The sequence below is a fragment of the Bos indicus genome, chromosome 2, assembly GCF_029378745.1.
Source record: "Bos indicus isolate NIAB-ARS_2022 breed Sahiwal x Tharparkar chromosome 2, NIAB-ARS_B.indTharparkar_mat_pri_1.0, whole genome shotgun sequence".
In the NCBI taxonomy this organism is placed as follows: domain Eukaryota; kingdom Metazoa; phylum Chordata; class Mammalia; order Artiodactyla; family Bovidae; genus Bos; species Bos indicus.
Window position 1 is genome coordinate 103,985,227 of NC_091761.1, and position 22,792 is coordinate 104,008,018.

At 45.2% G+C, this 22,792-nt stretch overlaps 1 protein-coding gene across 1 annotated transcript in view; it reads right to left on the minus strand.

Moving 5' to 3' along the window:
* Nucleotides 1-14,550, minus strand: part of MREG (melanoregulin) — a 69,727-nt gene extending 55,177 nt beyond the window's left edge. The window contains exon 1 of the mRNA XM_070771891.1: nucleotides 14,075-14,550. Coding sequence (XP_070627992.1) covers nucleotides 14,075-14,169 — 95 coding nt within the window. The 5' untranslated portion in view covers nucleotides 14,170-14,550. The remainder of the gene's footprint in view (nucleotides 1-14,074) is intronic.
* Nucleotides 14,551-22,792: the final 8,242 nt, after the last annotated feature.

Below are 22,792 nucleotides of genomic sequence, written 5' to 3' on the forward strand. Positions count from 1 at the left end.
GAGAGGGGATGGGAGCTTGGAGCCAAGGTCTACAGGAGGCCAGCTACCTGAACGGATATTGAAAAGTGCTCTTGAAGTCTCTCCAGTTCAGAAGTGCAGGGGCTGAGACTGGATAGAGTGATCAGAACTATGGAGAAGGAGCGACTTTCAGGGAGTCAGACACACATCAGCCACAAGATTGTCAGAAATGCCCTGTTTTCCCTTAGCTGCCTGACACTGCAAAAGCTGAACAGAGAGACCCACTACTCACTCCTTTTAAGAATGATGAGCCAACAAATAGGGAGGCAAATGATGCCTTGGTGCCCATGTGAGCTTTACCAAGCATGTCTATCTCATTCATTCATTCATTTATTTAACAACCGTAAACTGCTACTGGGCTGGATGCTCTAGAAACTCACAAATAAACAGGGCATTGCCCCTGTTGCTGGTGTGACTATAATGCAAGGAGGCAAGTGAATTTTAAGTGCAAACAGAAAGTTGTAGGAACAAAGAAAGAGAGACACATTATGTGTGATGAGAAGGAAGTTGAAGACAGGTTACATGGAGTAAATACTAACCCAGACCTGAGGAGTACAGCCTTTCTCCAGGAAGAGAAGCAAAGGGAATGGTGTTCCTGACAGAGGGAACACCACCTACAGCGTATGGAAACTCAAAGTGTCCGCAGGGTGGGGGAACTCCCAAGTGTTCACGCAGGGCTGACCACACAGGCTCCCAAGGAGGGAAATGGACAGACAGAAAGAAAAGGACATTTGGGGTCTGCTGGAGTTCAACTTTTGTTCTGGGAACGGTGACAAGTTATCGAAGCGATTTTGAGCCTTGTCAGGTCTGAGTTTTACAGCAACAACTCTCGATAAAGAAGGAACAGGGCTTAGGAGGCTGTCACAATCAACGGTCACAAGAGGGTAGGTGTGGCTTTCCTGCCGTGGTCTTCGAGTTCCTAGTGTCGGGGGCCTCGGGGCCACTGTGGGGGAGCGGTGGGGCAGGAGATGAGCAGGGCTGCTCGGCAGAGAGAGGAAGATGCTCATAAACCAAGCACAACCACAACAGCTGGTTCAATCTGTAATTCGTGAGAGTTACAGAGAAGATTCCTTTGGGGCATAGGAAAGGTGGTATTCTATTGCTAAATCAGTCCACGTTTAATTCGAAACATTTTGAGATACTGGTTGGGGCACTAGTGAAGGAGGGCGCGGGCTTGAGGAACAAGAGGAAGGAACAGCAAGCATGGGTTCCTGCAGCATCAGAGACTCAGTCATGGCTGCCCTATTGACCCCAGATGGGTGACACGGAGGTGGGAGGAGGGGAGTCAGTGCTGACCACATGAGGGTGATGCCTTTACGGATGATGGGAGGAGCCACAGCTGACCTGCATACCTGCAGGACACGCAAAGAGCACTCAGGATCTGGGCTTAGGACCAAGGACAGGGCAGGAAACCTAGATGTGGGATAAACACTCATGCATTTCCATCACCGCAGAAGCCAGGGGAGCAGAGGAAGCATCTGGGAACAAGGAGGAAGGAAAGGGAGGGAATGAAGAAGGACCTCAGAGGAATGGAAAAGGAGACTACAGAGAGCAGGAGAGCCCAGGGAGCGAGAACGCTGGACAAAGAGGAATTCTCCAGAGCAGGCGGCACCGGACAGTGTCAGAGCGTGAAGAGCATGAACTCCAACATCTTTATGCCCAAACAATTTTGTGGCCAGTAAAACCACACAGCGCTTTACCCCAGGCCCTCCACACTCTATCCCTCCCTCTGTACAACCATCTGAGGTCTCAGGGGGGCAGGTGACAGTGACGCTATCCCACTTGGCAGATGCGGACGAGACTCCACAGTTGTTTGACTTCTCCCGGGACAGGATGGTCCCCACCCTCCAGCACAAAGTCCTTGATGGGACATCTCTAAGCACCCACAGTCATAGAGTTCATAGAGTGCGTCCAAGTGCTGTGATGGGATGGGTCCTCAAACATAGGGGCTCAGATACTGACTCCAGGTATGAAGTGGTTCCCGACTTCCCTGGGAAGCAAATTCCCCTGGGACTTCTCCTCAAGGCATCCAAACCCCGGGGGCACAGTTTTCACCAGGGCAGTACACATCCCTCTCAGATCCTGAAACCTGAGTTACATTCCAGAAACTCAGTCTTTCATTTTTCCCCAAATCTGTTTCATTTGCTTGTCTCAACAAGTTGATAGGTTCCACTCCTCTAAGGTAGGGATGAAAAGTGAAAGTGTTTGTTGCTGGGTCGTGTCCAACTCTTTGCGAACTATGGACTGTAGCCCGCCAGGCTATCTGTCCATGGGATTTCCCAGGCAAGAATACTGGAGCAGGTTGCCATTTCCTTCTCCAGGGGATCTTCCCAACCCAGAGATCAAACCTGGGTCTCCTACATTGCAGGCAGATTCTTCACCATCTGAGTCACCGGGATGTACTCAGTATTTCTTCACAACCCACATCACCTGGTGAGGGCGGGCACAGAGAAGCTGCTTTACAAGTACTTTTAAAAGTTACAGAGCTGTTACCTCAGTGTACTAAAGGAAATCCCAGACATAACTCATTACAAGTTCCCTAATGCAGGAGGTTTAGACATTAGCCAGAATCCACTTGAATGAGTGTGTGCTTAATCGCTCAATTGTATCAGACTCTCTGCGACCCCATGGACTCTAGCCCACAGGGCTCCTTTGTCAAATGGAAATTTCCAGATAAGAATACTGGAGGGGGTTGCCATCCCTTCTCCAGGGGATCTTCCTGATCCAGGGATCGAACTTGAGTCTCTTGTGTCTGCTCTGGCAGGCAGATTCTTTACCACTATGCCACCTGGGAAGGTGATAAACAGCATCTGACCTTGAATAATCTGGCCACTTTTGGCTTCGTAAGCCACAATTTCCTGGCTTGTTTTGAGAAGATTATGACAAGTGCCTTCTTGGCCAGTCTCTCATTGTTGTTTAGTAGCTAAGTCATGCTCTTCTCTTTGCAACCCCATGGACTATAGCCTGCCAGGCTCCTCTGTCCATGGGATTTCCCAGACAAGAATACTGGAGCAGGCTGCCATTTTATTCTCCAGGGAATCTTCCCAACTCAGGGATCAAATCCGCATCTCCTGTATTGGCAGGTGGATTCTTTACCACCGAGCCACCAGGGAAGCCCCTTGGCCAGTCAGTCCTACCCTCTCACCATCAGTTAATCAATATTTCTCTGTCTTCTCTCTCTTCTCCCCACCCCACAAGCACATACACATACACACAGACACACACATACGACTCCAGCCAACATCTAACAGTACCACCCATCCTTAACCTAAAATCCCGAAGGCAGCTGTGTAGGAAGGTCAACACTGGCCTGCTTGGATGTCTCCAGACAGGCAGTGCCTCTCCAGCAACCCCTAATTAGGAGCAGTGCTCCCCTGACAACCCCAGAGTCTCAGACTCTGCCTGCCTAGTCACTGATCCTCTCCCCAGGGGACAATATAAAACAAGGGAGAGAACCAAGGGCTTCTGCCCCAGGGTGAGCAATGACTCTCATCCGAGTGATGCTCTCAAGCTCGGGATCTGGGCAGTTGTTCTCCTCTGCAGAGCAGCCCCCTACTCCACTTGGCTGCCTCCTCACTTGGACCTCACTCCCACCACCTTCTTCTTATCTATTCAAGTTACAAACCTGGTTTCTTTGAAGGCCTAGAGAGGTGGGAGCACACCACTAAATAAATCATTAAGTTAATAATTTCACGAAAACACCAATCAAGGTAAAAGTGAACGAGGGCTTGAACTCATAGAGAAGGACCTGTCAGACCAGCCTGGTTCCCAAGATCCCTGCTCCCCATTCCTTTCATCCTGCTCCATCACCCAGGCAAGGCAGTATCTGCTTTGTTTTAAAACTTTGAACCCTTAGTGTGGAGAGTCCAGAGTGAAGAAAAACCTAAAGCGAACTAAAGCAGCAGCTCGGGAAACCTCTGTGCACGCAAGCCTGCAAAGCACTGTGGGATCTTTGTGTAAAGAGAACTCCGTGCGAAGGCCCTGGGGTCTGGGAGAGAGCCCAGGACGACAGACGGCAGGGAGAAGAGGGCACTGGATCGGAGCTTCATTCTCCCTCCCTCCCTCCCCTGTGAAATGATCTCTAAAGGTTCTGAAGAAAGTGAGAGAGCCCGTTTTGCCCCTGGCCGCCATCTGCTGATGATAAATATTTTATGAACTTAGGGCATCTGAGAGGTGACTCTGAAGTTACACACGAAGCGAAGCAAAGGCTGTTTTTTCTCCCAGAAGGTAAGATGAGCAAAGTTTCAGCTTCCATCCCCAACCCCACCGAGGGTGTGAGGCCAATCCTCTCGGGATTCTTTTCTTCCAGTACCAATAGGGCTAAGGGAGACTCCAGGCTTAGAAACATCAGTATTAATCCAATGTTTGAACATGATTGAACCCCAAGTCTAAACATCGTCCCAAGGATTCTGGCGCTTTTCTCAGTGTTTAAACACTTGGTCTCATGACATCCTTCAACAGCAGAGGTATCTACCTTCTCAATATGTAAGAAGAAAACTCCGGGTGCTTTTCTGGGCCCCTCTTGCTCCCTGACATGCTCTCACCCTTCATGCCTTCCCATCCCAAGGCTGAAACAGAGTCTCACATCATCACGGGTTTCATTCACTGCTTTAAAAGCCTGAAGATGGTTCTGACAAGAAGTCTGTGAAGAAGGCAGGGGAAGCCTGATTTTTCTGCCAGATGAGGAAACACTGGGGCTCGGGAAGATTAGACTCAGCCCTTGGTCTCTGCCTTGTTTACACTAACTAACTCCTCGTCTCACGGCTTTAAATGCCATCTTCTTGAGGAAGATTCTCAAACCTGTAACTGAATCCCCAGCTCAGACCACGTTCTCAAGTCCCAGACTCCTGCACGGCCTGCCTTCTTCCCTTCTCCATGAGGATGCCTGGTTCACAGCTCAAGTTCAACATGGTGCACCAAGCCGCTGACCTTCCCTCCAAACCTCCCCACCAACAGTCTCCCCACCTAGAAGATGGGAAACCTATCCTTCCTCAGGCCAAACCCTTCAAGTCATCCTTGGCTCTCTCACTCCCAACATCTAATCCAACAGAAAATCCTACTGACCGTACATTAAACAAATGCCCATCTCTAGCAGTACCACTCCTCAGGTCAAAGAAGAATTCCTGCAATTTTTTTTTTCCACTGATCTACCTTTTTCCAGGTTTGGAAGATCCCATGGAGAAGGGAATGGCTACCCACTCCAGTATTCTTGCCTGGGAAATCCCATGGACAAGAGAAGTCTGGAGGGCTACAGTCCGTGGGCTTGCGAAGAGTTGGTCGGACACGACTGATCGTCTAACGCTTTCTTTCACTTTCACCTTTTTCAACCACTGTCTCTACCAATTCTCTTCTTAACACAATTAAAGTGATCTTTTCAATATGTCAATCGATTCCTGTCACCCCTCCCTCACAACCCTCCAGGGGCTTCCATCTGACATAGAATATAAGCCCAGGTCACACCGTGGTCTATAATCCCCACATGACATGCCAGCCACTCTGGTCTCTCTGCTGTTCCCTGAACCCACCAGTCACGCGGCCATTTCCAGGCCCTTGCACTGGCTGATCCTTCTACCTATGATCGTGCTCCCTCCCCACCCCCACCCCTATATCCACATGCCTCGCTCCCTCCCCTCCTTCATATCACTGTTTAAATATCCCTTCTTCAATGAGGCTTACTCTGACCAATCTATTTAAAACTGCATGCATGCTCTCCTGCCCCGACTCGATTTACGGGGTCTACATCCCTGGGTTGGGGGAGGTGCAGAGCAGATGGTGGTTTTTGGAATCAACTCCCTGCAGATACTTAGGGATGACTGTATTTGTTTACCTTCTGATTTATTTATCAATACTATGTTTACTGTTTGTTGTGCTCCCCTAAAACCATAATAAAAGCCCCCTGAGGATACAATCTGTATCTCTTTTGCTCAATGATGTATGTGGAGTGCTTAGAACAGGACCTGACACTTAATGGATGCTCAATTTGCTGAATGAATGAATGTTGACTTCCCAACATCAGAGGACTCTGAATGGCAGAAACGAGGCTGGAATCCCACTCTCCAGACTCACAGACAAGCTCTTAACATCTTTGAGCTGTTTAAATTCATGAAGGTGGGGCTCAGAGTCTTCCAGACGAAGGAGACAGTAAGCATATATATTCATGTCTGGTGGTGATCAGCCTCTGAAGGAATAAGGGCCAGAGTGAGGGTGAAAAGTACTGTTTGAAAGAGTGTGGTCAGGGAAGATCTTTCTGATAAAAGAACTTTAAATAGAGACCTGAATTGAGGAAGGGAGTTTCCCAAGTAAGTGAAGAAAGAACACGCTAGGCAGGGAGGGCGCTAAGAGTGTATCTGAGGACCCAGGAGGAGGCCAATGTGACTGAAGAATGAACAATTTGCCCCCTTGTGCTGACTTTAAAATCTATACCGTGTATAATAGCCCCAAACTGGAAACCACCCAAAAGTCCACCAACAGAAGAATGGGTGAACCAAAGGGAATACACTATAAAATCCACTAACAGAAGAATGGGCCAATCAGTGGGAATACACCATCAAGCAGTGAGAACCACTGCATGCCCCAGCTGGGGCCGAGCTCACAAAGTCAAGCACACACACAGTTTGACTCTACGTATGTAAAGTTTAAAAGCAGGCAAACTAAAGTCCATTTTTAAGGTGCATACATAGGCGGAAAAGCTATCAAGAAAAGCAAGGAAATGACTATCACAAAAGTCTAGATATAATCAGGGGTGGGGGGTGGGGTTGCCCACAGCTATCTCTTGCCTTGGGTGGTGATTATAGGAGTATCCATCTCGTAGTTTTTTTTTTTTTAAAGTTTGTGTGTGTGTGTGTGTGTGTGTGTGTGTGTGTGTGTGTTTTAATGTGGACCATTTTTTAAAGTTGTTATTGAATTTGTTTCAATATTGCTTCTTTTTTATGTGTTTGGTTTTTGGCCACCAGGCATGTGGGATCTTGGCTCCCCAACTAGGGCCTGAACCTGTACCCCGCGCATTGGAAGGCAGTCTTAACCACTGGACCACCATGGAAATCCCTCTAGTTGTGTTTTACACTGTATATGTGCTTGTATATTTTCAGTCTTTGATATACAAACACAAGATTTTAAAAGTTAAGAAAAAAATAATGAGAGGCAATACAGCAAACTCTTAACTCCTTTCCAGGCAGTACAGGGGTTCTTTAGATATATACAGTCTCACCAAAATTATTTTCCAAAAAAAAAGACACCAAAGAACAGAGTGCAGGGCCTATTACTGGTTGTAAAACAAATATGTACTGTTGTTGTTCAGTCGCTCAGTTGTGTCCGACTCTTCACAACCCCACAGACTGCAGCATGCCAGACTTCTCTGTCCTTCACTATCTCCCGGAGCTTGCTCAAACTCATGGTCAACCAGTGAGTGATGCCATCCAACCATCTCATCCTCTGTCAACCCGTTCTCCTCCTGCCTTCAATCCTTCTCAGCATGAGGGTCTTTTCCAATGAGTCAGTTCTTCGCATCAGGTGGCCAAAGTACTGGAGTTTCAGCTTCAGCATCAGTCCTTCCAATGACTATTCAGGATTGATTTCCTTTAGGATTGACTGGTTTGATCTTGCAGTCCAAGGAACTCTCAATAGTCTTCTCTAACACCACAGTTAAAAAGCATTGATTCTTCGGTGCTCGGCTTTCTTTATAGTCCAACTCTCACGTCCACACATGACTACTGGAAAAACCATAGCTTTGACTAGACAGATCTTTGTCGGCAAAGTAATGTCTCTGCTTTTTAATATGCTGTCTAGGTTGGTCATAGCTTCCAAGGAGCAAACGTCTTTTAATTTCATGGCTGCAGTCACCATCTGCCATCAGCTATAAGTATACATAAAACCCCTCCCTCTTGGACCGCTCTCCCACACTCTCCCTATCCCACCCCCTAGGTCATCACAGAGCAACAAGCTGAGCTCCCTGTGCTATACAACAGTTCCCACTAGCTGTCTACTTTACACATGGCAGTGTATATATGTCATCCCCAATCTCCCAAACGATGCCACCCTCCCCTTTTCCCACTGTGTCCACACATCTCCTTACTACGTATACGTCTCTATTCCTACTCTGCAAATAGATTCATCTGTTCCATTTTTCTAGATTCTACATATATGCCTTAATATACAGCTATCAAGTTTGTGGCAACTTGTCACAGCAGTCCTGGAACCTAATAACAGGTACCCCACTGTTTCTTTTAATTAGCAACATGAAATCTTGGGTCAAAACGTCATTCGCTATTTTACAGACAAATAAATAATGATCCAGCCATTCCAAAATGATCCATTTGCATCATCGTCCTGTCCTCAGCACATATGGATATTTTGTTGTCACTGTGATCATTACTTACTCTACTTGAGAAAAACAGTGCGGAGAAGAATGGCTTTCAGAACTTCAAAATTTACATAGATGATGGACAAGATGAACATTCCATGATTCATTCCTAAACCTGGGATGAAGGTGAGGAAATAGTGAGACTGAATAAAACCTTTGGCTTTTTTATCACAGAAGCCTGGTGTCAAGCCCACATCCGGCCATGGATCATTTCTCCAAGCCTAGACTTGTTCTAAGCTTCCTGTGTTAGAAATGCCTACTCACATATTTGCTGGTGAAGCCGACCTTGGCAGCTGGATCACAGTCATGATTCACACATTGTAGGCCTTCAGGCTCCTTCCCAGGACTACACACAACCTTGATGCCCCTGTATTCCATGTCAAACAGAATTTCAGCTGACATAAGGCCACAGAAAGAAGACAGTCTGCATCAAGCCTGGAACAGCGCTTCAAGGCTGCACCTTAAAGTCAGATGCCTTCCCTGGACAGAAGAAGAAACTAAGATTCAAGGAAGTTACAAGACTTCCCCAAAGTCCCACAGACAACTAATAGTTGGGACAAGGACTCAGGTTTCTTAACTCCCCCTGGGCTTGGCTCTCAAGGTGAGGTTGCCCCTGCATCCAGGCAGAAGAATTAAACTAAGGAAGGACAAAGAAGAAAGGAAAAGGAGCAAAGAGTCACCATGGGCAGGAGCTAAAGCTAGTGACATCTACCAGTGTCTAGGATATAAACACCATCAGTTCAATTTGGAAACTGTTTGGTAGCTTTCTAAATTTTCTGCAATGCAAGGAATAAACTCTGAAGTCAAACAGACATGGATTCAAATTCTGACTCTCCAACTTACCAGTTGTGACTGTGAACTAATTATTTAAACACTCTAAGCCCTGAGTTCCTTCCCTATAAAATGAGGAATAAATAACACCTATTTTATCTGGTCACTATTGCTGTTCAGTGGCTAAGTCGTGTCTGACTCTTTGGGACCTCATTTAACTAATTAACTGCAGCACGCCAGGCTTCCCTGTCCACTATCTCCCAGAGGTTGCTCAAACTCATGTCCGTTGAGTCGATGATGCCATCCAACCATCCCACCCTCTGTCGCCCCCTTCTCCTCCTGCCCTCAATCTTTCAGCATCAGGGTCTTTTCCAATGAGTCAGCTCTCCACATCAGGTGGCCAAAGTATTGGAGCTTCCGCTTCAGCATCAGGACTTCCAATGAATATTCAGGGTTGATTTCAATTTTTAGATCCTGGTTTGATCTCCTTTGCTATTCAATGGACTCTCAAGAGTCTTCTCTAGCACCATAGTTCAAAAGCATCAATTCTTCAGTGTTCAGCTTTCTTTGTGGTCCAACTCTCACATCCACAGATGACTACTGAAAAAAACTGGAGTTTGCTCAAATTAACGTCCACTGAGTCAGTGATGCTATCTAACCATCTCATCTTCTGCCACCCCCTTCTCCTTCTGCCTTCAATCTTTCCCACAGTGACAGAGGATAGAATGCATGGCTTGTAATCTTTCCCATAGCAACAAATGACAGAATGCATGTAAAAAACCTTATACAATAGCACAGTATAGTATGCGCCATTTATATAAGCTTAAGAATGCTAAATACAGATTTGGTGTAGAGGTTACTTATGCAGGACAAGGACAATGCAGTCATGGATGGATACACAGGGGGGTTCCACTCTACTGTTAATTTTTTTTTAAGGTGGGTGCTGGTATGTGGGTATCTGTTCTGTTATCCTTTATAACATTTTGTTCCAAATATATTTTTTAAAATTACACATAGGAAGAAATTCATAAATTAACAGCTATTATAATTTTTATTAATCAAAAAGTATTTATTCAGTTCTGACTCCACGTGGAGGACTGTGCTGGACACAACAGGGGATGCTAAAGTAGTAAGATTCATCCCCCCCAATCTAGATTAAAATCTACAGTCTGACAGGGGTCACAGCCCCCACCTTACAAGTGAAATAATACCAGGGAGAGTGCAGTAAGGGACTTGAGGGGTAAACAGAAAAAAAAGAGACACCATAACTGTCTGGGGAGACTTTCTAAGACTTCATCATATAGGCGGCAACTGAAATGGACCTTAAAAACCAAGCAGAATGTTCCACAGTAGAGCAAACAAAAAGATGTCTAGCTAACAATTATGCCATTGACAGCAACACCAGAAGGGAAACCAGCAGGATTAGATGGATCACAGGCACAGAGACGAGAGAATGAGAAATCAGAGGCCAGAGAAGGAGGAAATAGGAAATCAGGCCTGGATGGTCAGCACAGGGGCACTCCATGTACACCGAGAAAAGAACAGCAGATTTCTTTCTCTTGTAACTTTCAAGAGAAGAGTTCTCATGTAGTCATGCAGGGGAAGGAACCATATCTCATGATGAGTGGGAGGTGAAGGAGGAGGTGGGGGTACAATTGACTGCACTTTAAAGACATCTGCGCCCGACACAAGGGAAAGCAGAGGATGCCAGCTAAAGAAAACAGCAACATGGGGATGAATTTATAGTCAGGGGAGGCCCCAGCATACTTCAAGAGAAAGGGCAAAGAAAGAACTCATGGGACAGAGAAAAATATAGATGCAAGCCAGACAACTGACAGCCATTCCCTTTAGGTCCAAAATTCCAGAAAACGCAAACAAAGCAAGATCAAAAACACAGGGACTTTCCTGGTGGTCCAGTGGTTAAAAATTTGCCTTGTAATGTGGGGGACACCAGTTGGGTTCCTGGTCAGGGAACTGGAATCCCACATGCTGCGGGGCAGCAAAACCCATGCATTGCCACAACTTCCAAGTCTGTGTGCCCCAACTAAGACTCAACGCAGCCAAATAAATCAATAAACATTTCTTAAAAACCACAAGCGGCAATGTCAGATTGGCATAGGAGCTGAGATTAAAAACTAGTTTTGCTGAACTAATGAGGTTCCCTGGTCCGTTTTGGGAAAGGACTGCAGGTGACCACGCACACAAGTGACGAATGTCTTCCTTTCGACCATACCTCTTCCAGCACTATTGCCTTGGGGTATGACATAAAGCCTGATAACCACTGTTTTATGATGGAATAAAGGATTCAGCTGAGGGCAGGCAATGTCTGTACAAAATCTTTTTTTTATAAATGAAAAAAAAATGACATGAAGAATGAAGTTCTTAATAAAATAAAAATTAAGACCATCTGGCCATATGACTTCACCACGTCAAGATTTCAAACCAGTCACTTTGGAAAACAGCCTGGCAGCAACTCAGAAAGTTAAAATGTAAAATTTACTATGTGACCTAGCAATTCCACTTCTAGGTGTATACCCAAGAGAATCAAAAACATACGTCCACACAAAAATGTGTACACTAATGTTCACAGAAGCATTATTTTTAAAGCCAAAAAGTGGAAATCACCCAAATATCTATCAATTGATAAGTAAAATGTAAAACATCTATGCACTGGAATATTATCCAACAATAAAAAGAGTTAAGTGCTGATAAACCTACAACACAGATGAAACTTGAAAACATTATGCTAAGTGAAAGAAGTCAGATGCAAAAGGCCACACATTGAAGGATTCCGTTTATACAAAATGTCCAGAAGAAGTAAATCTCTAAAGACAAAAAGTAGATCAGTGGTTGACTGTGGGCCTGGGGGATGGCAGGGAGTGGGCAGGGAGGGGAGGGCAGCAAGTGACTGCCAATGAGTATAGTGCTTCTTTTTGGAGTGATGAAAAATGTCCGGAGTTAAGAGTGTTGATGACTGCACAGCTTTGTGAATGTATTAAAAAGCACTGAATTTCACATTTAAAAAAGATTTCAATCTAGACCTTCTAATGATTTGGGCAGGAAAGAACATGCAGGTATCTATACACTGCATCCTTCTGAGGTACATACTATTATCATTCCCGTTTTACATATGAGGAAATTAAAGCACAAAAAGTTTCATAACTTGTGCCAGGTCACCCAGGCTGGAATTTAACCCCAGGCAATCTGGCTCATGAGAACCATGCTATTCTGCCTCAACTGACTCTAAAGCCTTAAAATCACTTGAAAATTCTCTGACTTACAATGTAAACCAAGGCAGGAGAGGGTTGAGATTTTTTAAGACAACCAAAACTATTATCTTAAATAGCAATTCCCAACAGAATATTGGAAAGACCCAAGGCTCTGAGAATGAGACCAAGCTGAAGGCTGTTATTTCAAGTTATTATGAATATTGACAAATTGAGGGTATAATCCAAGCCTGAAATTCCAGACTGCGAGTCTGAGTGAACTCCGGGAGTTGGTGATGGACAGGGAGGCCTGGCGTGCTGCGATTCATGGGGTCGCAAAGAGTCGGACACGACTGAGCGACGGAACTGAACTGATCCACTATTTTAAGACTAGGGGTAGATTACTGGGTTTCTCCCTACCCACAACAATCTAATAATCGAAGTGGGAACACCATTGCAGGAGCAAACAAAAACATTGTGTATGGTGTGTATATTATACACAGAAAGCAAACAGGACATACATGTTTATGTATATATGTGCTCACTAAACCATGAGGAGCAGATAGCAAGTTCTAAACCCTAAGTCATAGGCGAGAAAGATGAATAAGGACGAAAAAATCAAAGACCGACTGACTGAGGGGGACTTGAAAACTAGCATTTAAGAACAGGCAGGAAAAATAAAGGTCACCACTTTGAACAAGCTTGGAGGGAATAAGAAGCTTAGATTGTTCCTAGAGCAGTAAGGATGCCTGTCTGATTAAATCAAAGAGTGCACAGCGTGTAATATACCGGAAAACAGGAGTGGACAGGAGGGAAGGGGTTATGTAAGATCTCAAAAGTCATGGGGAGTGTTTGGACTTGACAGAGTAAGAAAAGGTAAATCGTGTTTTTAAAAAGTTGTGAAAGCTTTATCATATTAGTTGCATATTTCATAAGAAACACTGGCTTCCATGTTTTTGTCTACGAAACCCTGGAATTTTGCCTCACCTACTATTTCCTAATTTCATTTCAAATATTTTGTTTCTAACCTACCTACCCCCAAGTCATGCCGAAATGAAACCTTGATTTCAGCAGTCAAGATATAAAATAATTGCTTACAATCACAGCCCTGAACAAAGCCGTGTTGTATGGTCCCTTCACAAAGGCCCTTAGCGCATTGCTAACTTGCATTAATTTCCTCACACTTAATAGCTTAATCTGTCATGAATCAACGTTCCAGTGTCCCCTGAGAAAAATATGTACTTTTTTTAATGTAAAAAATATTTCCTTGCTCTCCGTCACTGTAAATGTCTTCTCTTCCTAATAAAATTGAGTAACTTTTTTCCTGGGTGAAAGAAATTCACAGTCGCCCATTTCACTGAAATATGCCTATGAAACAGACAATCACAGTTGTATTTAATAGGACCCCTGTGCAAACTTCTCTCCGGTAGTTCTCTGCCCGGGGAACTGCACCCGAGCTCTTGCCGTTTCCCACACACATCTTCTTGGGTCCCAGGCGCCTCCAAGAATTTGTGCATTCTGGCAAAAACTTTACCCAAGGAACAACCCCCAAGGACCAGGATCTTCTTTAAGGAACCAAGGGGCTTAGTCTGTGCCTCCGTGTGAGCTTAAAACAAGCGCACCTCCCCAGCTCAGAGGAGCACACGGGAACCCCGAGTCCGTGATGCCCGGCGGCGGCCAGGGAGCCCCAGATTACGGCCGGGACGTGCGCGGCACCCACCTGACCAGAGGCTCCTTCTCCGGCACGGCGGGCTCCTCCAGGCACTTGCAGGGGCAGCAGCAGCACGCGGTCCTCAGCCAGTCCCTCAGCCCCATGGAGAGCGAGGTGCCCCGCCGGCGCCGGGCCACTCTGGGGGAGCCGCGGCGGCGAGCGAGCGCGACTGGGGCGCGGCCACCCGACCGGCGTCCAGGTGCGGGCACAGTGGCGGCCGGGGCGTCGCGGGTCGGTCCGTGCGCATCCCGCCGCGGCCGGGGACGCGAGCGAGGCGGGAGGCGCCTCCGCTGCCCCGGAGCTGCGGAGCCGCGCGCTTTCCTCCACTTGGGTTTTGTTTGGGGCGCGGGTTTCGTTGGGGCTTTTCTTCTCGCTCTTTAATTCCCCGGGCGCAAATTGGGGCGCATGCGTCCCCGAGACGCTCCGCTGCTGCCCTCTAAGGAGGAAGCCGGGACTCCAGCCGCCAGATGGCAGAATCCGAGGGCGCAGCTGGGGATGGGGCTGGGGGAGGGAGGAGCCCGCCCCCGAGTCACAGAGCACGAGGTTGGGCTGGATCTATTCACACGTTTTATTGGCTTCACTGCCCGAGGAAATAAAAGGTCCTCCTTCCCACCCCCACCCCTTGCCTTCAAAGCAGAGGTTAGGGCATATTTTTAGCCTGTCAGCGCCACACGGGGTAAAAGTTAGCAAAAATGGATTCATGCATTATAGAAGTGAGCTTTTTAAGTACAACGTTCACAACGAATTTTAAAAAATTGTTTACAAGTCACCCAGCCCTTGAATAATTTTCTGAAAAAAAGGCAACCTCTGTCATTAGCTTTTTGACTTCCCCAGTTGCTCAGTGGTAAAGAATCCGCCTGCCAGTGCAGGAGAGGCTGGAGAGCCAGGTTGGATTCCTGAGTCAGGAAGATCCCCTGGAGGAAAAAATGGCAACCCACTCCAGGATTCTTGCCGGGAAATCCCACGGACAGGGGCCCTGTCCATGGGACTGGGGGGCTACAGTCCATGGGGTCCCAAAGAGTTGACTGCGACTGAATTTTTTACTATTTTCCAGATTTTAAACACACACACACATACACTTAATGCTTATGCAAACATGTAAGTATAGGCACCCATAGCCTTTTCCCTTTATACTCAGTGCCATACTCCACACATTTCTGTCCCTGGCTTTTTTCACTCAGTTTACAACACAGACTGTCCCACCAGCACATGAAGAACTTCTTCTCTATGATCTTTAACGGTTGCATTTATGTAGTTGATGCCCTTATGTTTTTTTAACCAGATGCCAATGGATGAATAACAAGTTCATTACAGCCATTTATTATTAAAATAATGCTGCAGTAAATATCCTTGAACTATGTGTTTGGACATGTATATCTCTTGAATAAATATTTGGCAGTTGAATTTCTAGGTCACAGGTAAGATGCCTTTTTAATTTTTGATGGATCTTGCCAGAAAGTCAAGTGAAGTGAGGTCGCTCAGTTGTGTCTGACTCTTCGCAACCCCATGGACTGTAGCCTACCAGGCTCCTCCGTCCATGGGATTTTCTAGACAAGAGTACTGGAGTGGGCTGCCACTTCCTTCTCCAGGGCATCTTCCCACCCCAGGGATCAAACCCGGGTCTCCTGCATTGCAGACAGACGCTTTACCATCTGAGCCACCAGGGAAGCCTGGATCTTGCCAAATTGCCCTCCAAAGAGGTAATTCCAATTCACACTCTGACTGGCCACATCTGAAAGTATATTTCCCTAGACAACCACCAATACTATGGAATTTTCATCTTTATCAATCATGTTTATTCAACAAATGTTTATCAAACATCTGTAAGTTCCAGGCATGTTCTAGGCTCTGGGAACACTGCAGTGAATGAAAGAAATAAAAATCCTTACTTTTTTGAAGCAAACATTCTACTAGGGGAGTTAGACAAATGAAATACATTATTGAGTGTGTTAGAAGGTGATGTGTACTATGGAGAAAAGAAAGGGGATAAGCAGTGCCAGGAAGGCGTGTGTGTGTGTGTGTGTGTGTGTGTGTGTGTGTGTGTGTATGTGTGTGTAGTGTAGTGTACTGGGGAGAGGAGTGGTGGCTGAAGTTCTAAATGGGGTGGTCAGGGAAGGCCTCCCTACATGGTGACCTTTAGGGAAAGATTGAAAGATGATGAGCAAGCTAACCCAGGTTTCATGGGGAAGAGTATTGCTGGGAGAGTGAAGGCTGCATGCAAAACCCCAGAGGAGAGAGAATAACAGTAGGGTGCCCAAGAAAGAGCAGGGGTTCCAGGGGCCAGAGAGAGGATTGGGCCACGAGGAAGAGTAATAGGAGATGATAGAACCAAGTGGCCTCTTAGGACGTGGTAAGAACTCGATTTTGTCCCATGTGAGTGAGCAAACCTTTGGAGGCTTTTGAGTAGAGGGAGAGATGTGGTCAACATGGATGGCGATAGGATCCATTGACTGCTGTCTTGAGAAGAAACTGGGTAACAAGGACTGTTTTAGAAGAGGCGAGTGGAGGCCATTCTAATGACCCACGTGATAAATGACCATCATTTAGACCAGGGAGGAAGCAACTAGAGGTGGGAAGAAATAACTGGACTCTGAATGGAGTTTGAAGGCAGAGCCAATGAGATTTATAATGGATTGGAAGTAAAGTATAAATGAAAGTCAGCAGTGAGTCCAACGTTGGGGGCTCACAATTTGTGAGAGTAGAATTGTGTTATTGATTGTGATAAAGATGGATGTCGCGTGGGCAGGTTTGAAGAGGCAAGGAAGAAGAGCAAGAGTTTATTTCCAGAAGTGTCAATTCTCATGGGCAGTGTGTTCATTTAAAAGTGTGTTACTACACCTAAGTTTATCCTGTTCTGGCTACATTATGAGGCCGAGGGAACTAATCAAGTGCATATTCATTGAGAGGCTGACTACTGAGAGTTAAGGAAGGATAAGAGAAGTTTCCTTAGAGCTCTGACTTAGCTGGGGAAACAGGATAGGGACCCATCATGAAAAGTTAAGAGGACATAACAGAACACCAGTTGTCACCAGGGAGCACAGGGCTGTGGTATCGAACCCAGCACCGTGTCCTTGATCACTTACAGCTGTGCCAGGATGGAGACTGTTGTTCTTGACAGCAGACTTGCTAGCAGCTGGGCAGTCCCTTTGGTGGATGAACTTTGTTCTGAAATTGGACGTTGGATTGAGTTCACTCACCTACGTTCAGGTAGAAAGTGGACCAAGGGGCTGCTAGCAAGAAGATGAAAGCCAACATCGGACAACTTGTATTAACTGCTGAAGTTGGATTTGTTGAGAATGGAGAAATCAGAGAAGGTGTTTAGTTCCTGGAAAATACAGGTTCTCTGCCCTTTACTAACCTTGATTTTAGATAAGTCATTTAACCTACCTTTTTTAAGAAGTTTTATTTATTTACTATTCCTTTTTGGCCGTGCTGGATCTTCATTACTACACTCAGGTTTTCTCTAGTTGCGGAGAGTGGGGGCTACTCTCTAGATGAGGTGCGCGGTCTTTTCATTTTGGTGGCTCCTCTTGTGGAGCACAGGCTCTAGGGGGCAGGCTGAATAGTTGTAGCGCATGGGGTTAGTTCCCTGGAGCAGGTGGGATCTTCTCAGACTAGGAATCAAACTCAGGTCCCCAGCATTAGCAGGCAGGTTCTCAACCACTGGATCACCAGGGAAGTCCCACCTCATTTTTCTGAGCCTCAGTTTTCTAATTTGTGAAATGGAGATGCTGAGTCGTGAGACTCAAATGAGACCATTGGAAACCCATAAAGTACTATAGGAAGTCGTAGAATTCAACACAGTTGACTAAATCCAAATAGTAAGGCCTGCTGAACAAATGTCAGTTCCAGTACTACTTTGCTGACATATGACAATATTTCTTTTCACATTTGTACCTCTGCAGTGTGTGGGCATCTTTCATGTGGCCCGTTTCAGACTGGATATTTCTGGAAAGCCATAGAACTATGTCCATTTTAACAAACTTGATCAGAAGGTTAATGCTCTTCCTTACTAAGGATTACATCTAGTGTTTGCTTGCTCTAACAACTATTAATATTTTTAATTAATGTTAACTGTTAAAACTTTTAAATGAAATATTCCTCTAGAAGATTGAAATGTTACAAAGTTCCCCGTGATCACTATCCACAGTCCTGTCTCCTTTCTAGCCTCCTCAGGGTAACCATTATTATCAGTATGCTACAAACCTTTTTTTGGACACACACATACACATATGTTCCCTGTAATGTATATATACCATCATTGTGTGTGTTGTCTTTTTTTGGCCGCACCATGAAGCATGAGGGATCTTAGTTCCCCAACCAGGGACCAAACTCTCTCCCCCTGCAGTGGAAATGCAGTCTTAACCACTGGACCACAGGGGAGTCCCTATCCATCATTTTTGGTAGTGAGTTTGGTTTTAATATACAGGGCATGCATTCATCTACCTGCACGCTTTCTCCACTTAATGTCTTAGAGACATAGCCTTTTAGTACACATAATACTACCTCATTCTTCTTAACCGACGTGCATCCATGCTCAGTCGTTCAGTCATGTCCAACTCTGTGCGACCCCATGGACTGTAGCCTGCCAGGTTCCTCTGTCCATAGAATTTCCCAGGCAAGAATATTGGAGTGGGTTGCCATTATCTCCAACAGGGTTAAAAGATGTGGATGTTCTATTTATTAGTTTTCTAAAGATTATCATATTGGTGTTCTCAGGTATTAATCTTCCCAGAAGTTAAATACCTTCATGATTTCCCTGGTTTTGTTTTGGGGTTTTGTTTTTTTTGTTTTTTGGTAACTTGAGGAATGACAGTGTTACCAAACCCTGCAGCTTCAGCTAGTAGATAGCTGAGACCACATTTTGACACCCCCACTTCCTGTTTCAGATTTCATTAGCAGGAGAGCAGCAAGCTTTCCTTTTTTTAGAGTGATGTTACATTGTTCCTCCTGTCTGAATTGACGCCTACACCACCCACCACTGGCAGCAACATCTGACATTTACCAAGAGCCCTTGAGCACCTGATGTTGCAGGAGTGGGCAGTCCCCTGGAACAACTGGTGACTCAGAGACCCATCAGCTGCTTGTTACAAGATAGAACTGCCATCCTATAGTTTTCGATTTCTCCATGGCATAGAAAACTAGAGTTTTCTTTTGAAAACAAGAACTGGACACAACTGAGCAACTAAACAACAATATAGTTTGAAGTCCTATTTCTTTAAGAACTTACTGAGAACTGGAGGAAAAGGCATACTATATGCAGGGTGGGGAAAATTTTTGCATTCCAACACCATACGATTAGCATTCCACAAAAAAGCTATGCTTGCAGCAACATAGCTCAAGTTGGTATCATTCCGTTATTCATTTAACAAATATTTATAGAGTCCAGTACTAGGATACAATGGTGAACTAGAATGTAGGTTCCACTCATGAAGGTGGGGATATTGTTGTTCTTTGCAATATTCTAGCATCTAAAATATCAATAACCTCAGATATGCAGATGACACCACCCTTATGGCAGAAAGTGAAGAGGAACTCAAAAGCCTCTTGATGAAAGTGAAAGTGGAGAGTGAAAAAGTTGGCTTAAAGCTCAACATTCAGAAAATTGTAGATCATGGCATCCGGTCCCATCACTTCATGGGAAATAGATGGGGAAACAGTGGAAACAGTGTCAGACTTTATTTTTGGGGGGCTCCAAAATCACTGCAGATGGTGACTGCAGCCATGAAATTAAAAGACGCTTACTCCTTGGAAGGAAAGTTATGACCAACCTAGATAGTATATTCAAAAGCAGAGACATTACTTTGCCAACAAAGGTTCGTCTAGTCAAGGCTATGGTTTTTCCTGTGGTCATGTATGGATGTGAGAGGTAGACTGTGAAGAAGGCTGAGCACTGAAGAATTGATGCTTTTGAACTGTGGTGTTGGGGAAGACTCTGGAGAGTCCCTTGGACTGCAAGGAGATCCAACCAGTCCATTCTGAAGGAGATCAGCCCTGGGATTTCTTTGGAAGGAATGATGCTAAAGCTGAAACTCCAGTACTTTGGCCACCTCATGTGAAGAGTCGACTCTTTGGAAAAGACTCTGATGCTGGGAGGGATTGGGGGCAGGAGGAGAAGGAGATGACAGAGGATGAGATGGCTGGATGGCATTACTGACTCTATGGACGTGAGTCTAAGTGAACTCCGGGAGTTGGTGATGGACAGGGAGGCCTGGCGTGCTGCAATTCATGGGGTTGCAAAGAGTTGGACACGACTGAGCGACTGAACTGAACTGAACTGAGCATCTAAAATAGCACAGACCTATCACAGAGAATAAATAGAAACATATGCTGTATCACAACTTTTAGAACAATGTAGGTATATGGTAGACACTCAATAAGTGTGTTGAATAAATGTGTGTATGAAGACAGAAAAAGAGCTAATGAACCGAGAGTTTGCATTATGCCCTTTTGTGAAGAATCTGTTAACGAGCTTCCCGAATCCAGTAAAGACTTCAAAAGCATTGTCTTCCTTAGAGAAAAAAGACATCTTCTGAAACAAACGAGCACTCCAAGCCAAGGCCAGCATTATCATCCTCCCCAAGGGGCCCAAGATGGACAGCCCACATGCCTCCTATGGGACTCTGCAAAGATCCCATCAGAGAGTGGACTGGATGTCACCAAGGTAAAGCCAGCCAAGGGTTCCTCTTGGGTCCGTTGTTTCTGCCACTGCACTGTGCCTCATCCCTCTTTTGTTACCAGCTCTTTGTTTTCCTTTGAGGAACACCCCCCCACACACACACCTTTCAATTACATGAGCCAGCAGACAGTGAAGGCACTTTCCCCACCTCTCAGTCCCTGATCCCCAGTGAAGGATGAGCCTGTGACCAAGATAGACCAATCAGACACTCTTCTTGAAATTTGCAACTTAAGGGCAAGGACCCAAAGGAGGAAAATAATTGAGTTGAGATGTGAATTATTTGGGGGACATCATCTTGAAGAGGAGGTCCAACAGTAATGGACATATTTATCCCTGTAGCATTTATGGTTCTATATTTTCCAAAATCTAGCCATTCTAGCTCTTTAGTTTTCCCATCATTCTGAGGGTTACTCCATAACTTGTGGATCGATAGTTCTTTTTTTGCTTAAGTAATTAAGAATCAGATTCTGTTGCCTTCAGAAATAAAGAGTTTTACAAGGCAAAAAAGGGTAATTGTGACAGGAGAGAGAGAATTAAAGAGTTCTCTTTCAAGCCAAGCACAACAGTCCACTTTGATTTAGTCAGGTGAGACTTTTATTTCTGTTTCTCTGCTTGGCTTCTCTCTGAAGAGAAACATTCATTATCCACTATCTGAGAATTTGTCAGTTACATCACTCTGTGGTTTCCCATAAAACTTTCTAAATTTTGAAACTATTTTTATTTGCTATAGTTTGCTGGTCAGTTTCACTTCCTTCCCTCTTCCCAAATGTATATACTCGGAGAAAACTTTAATAATCAGTCTTTGTTCCTTCTTTAGTTCCAAGCAACAAACATCTTGTCTCTCCTCAAAATTCAGTTGAATGTCTCTTTTGAAGTAACTTAATACTTAGGAACAGGTCAGACCTTTTAAAAAGAGGCCCTTGGAGAGAATAAAAACACAGTAAGCTAGAAAAAGGTATAAAGCATAAGGAAAGATTCTCCAAGAAAATTGGATTCCTATAGTCCCAACGTGAAGGGAATCTAACCCTGCTGTGTCTCAACTCTGTGTAATACTTTTTTTTGTCTAGATTTGCGTAACCTCTGTGATAATCATTTGGGTCTTAATTCACTAATTTTGAATGACAAAAACATCACTCGGACTAGTTTAAGTATAAAAGGAAATTTACTGTCCCAAGTATCTGAACATCAGGAAGTCATGCTAGCTTTAAACATAAATGGATCCAGGCACTCAAAAGGTTAAAAAAAAGGATTGGTCTTTGCTAGAGACAGAATGTTTGTGTTTCTCCCTGATTCATATATTGACACCTAAGCCCCAATGTGATGGAATTTGAAGATGAGGCCTTTGAGAGGTGATTAGGTCATGAGGATGGAGCACTCATGAATATGACTAGTGCCCTAATAAAAGGAGCTTCCCAGGTGGCACAATGGTAAAGAATCCACCTGCCAATGCAGGAGACACAAGAGATGTGGGTTCGATCCCTGGGTTGGGAAGATCTCCTGGAGAAGGAAGTGGCAACTTACTCCAGTATTCTTGCCTGGGAAATCTCATGGACAGAGGAGCCTTGCAGGCTACAATCCATGGAGTCACAAAGAGTTGGACATGACTGAGCACTATGCACCCAATAAAAGAGACCCCAGAGAGCTTCCTCACTCCTTCTGCCATATAAGGACACAGAGAGAGGATAGCTATGTATGAATCAGGAAGCAGGCCCTCACTGGGCATTGAATCTAATGGTGCCTTAATCTTGGCTTTTCCAGCCTCTAGAACTGTTTATAAGCCACCCAGTCTGTGGAATTTCAGTTACAGTAGCCCAAACAGACTAAGTGGAGAAGGGAATGGCAACCCACTCCAGTATTATTGCCTGGAGAATCCCATGGACAGAGGAGCCTGGCGGGCTACAATCCATGGGGTCACAAAGAGTTGGATACGACTGAGCGACTGACACACGAACACACAACAGACTAAGATGCTCCATAGTCTTCTCTGGGCTCTGAGTTAGTGACACTCTCAGGCCCCAGGTAACACTGGATTTCCCCATCTTTTCTGC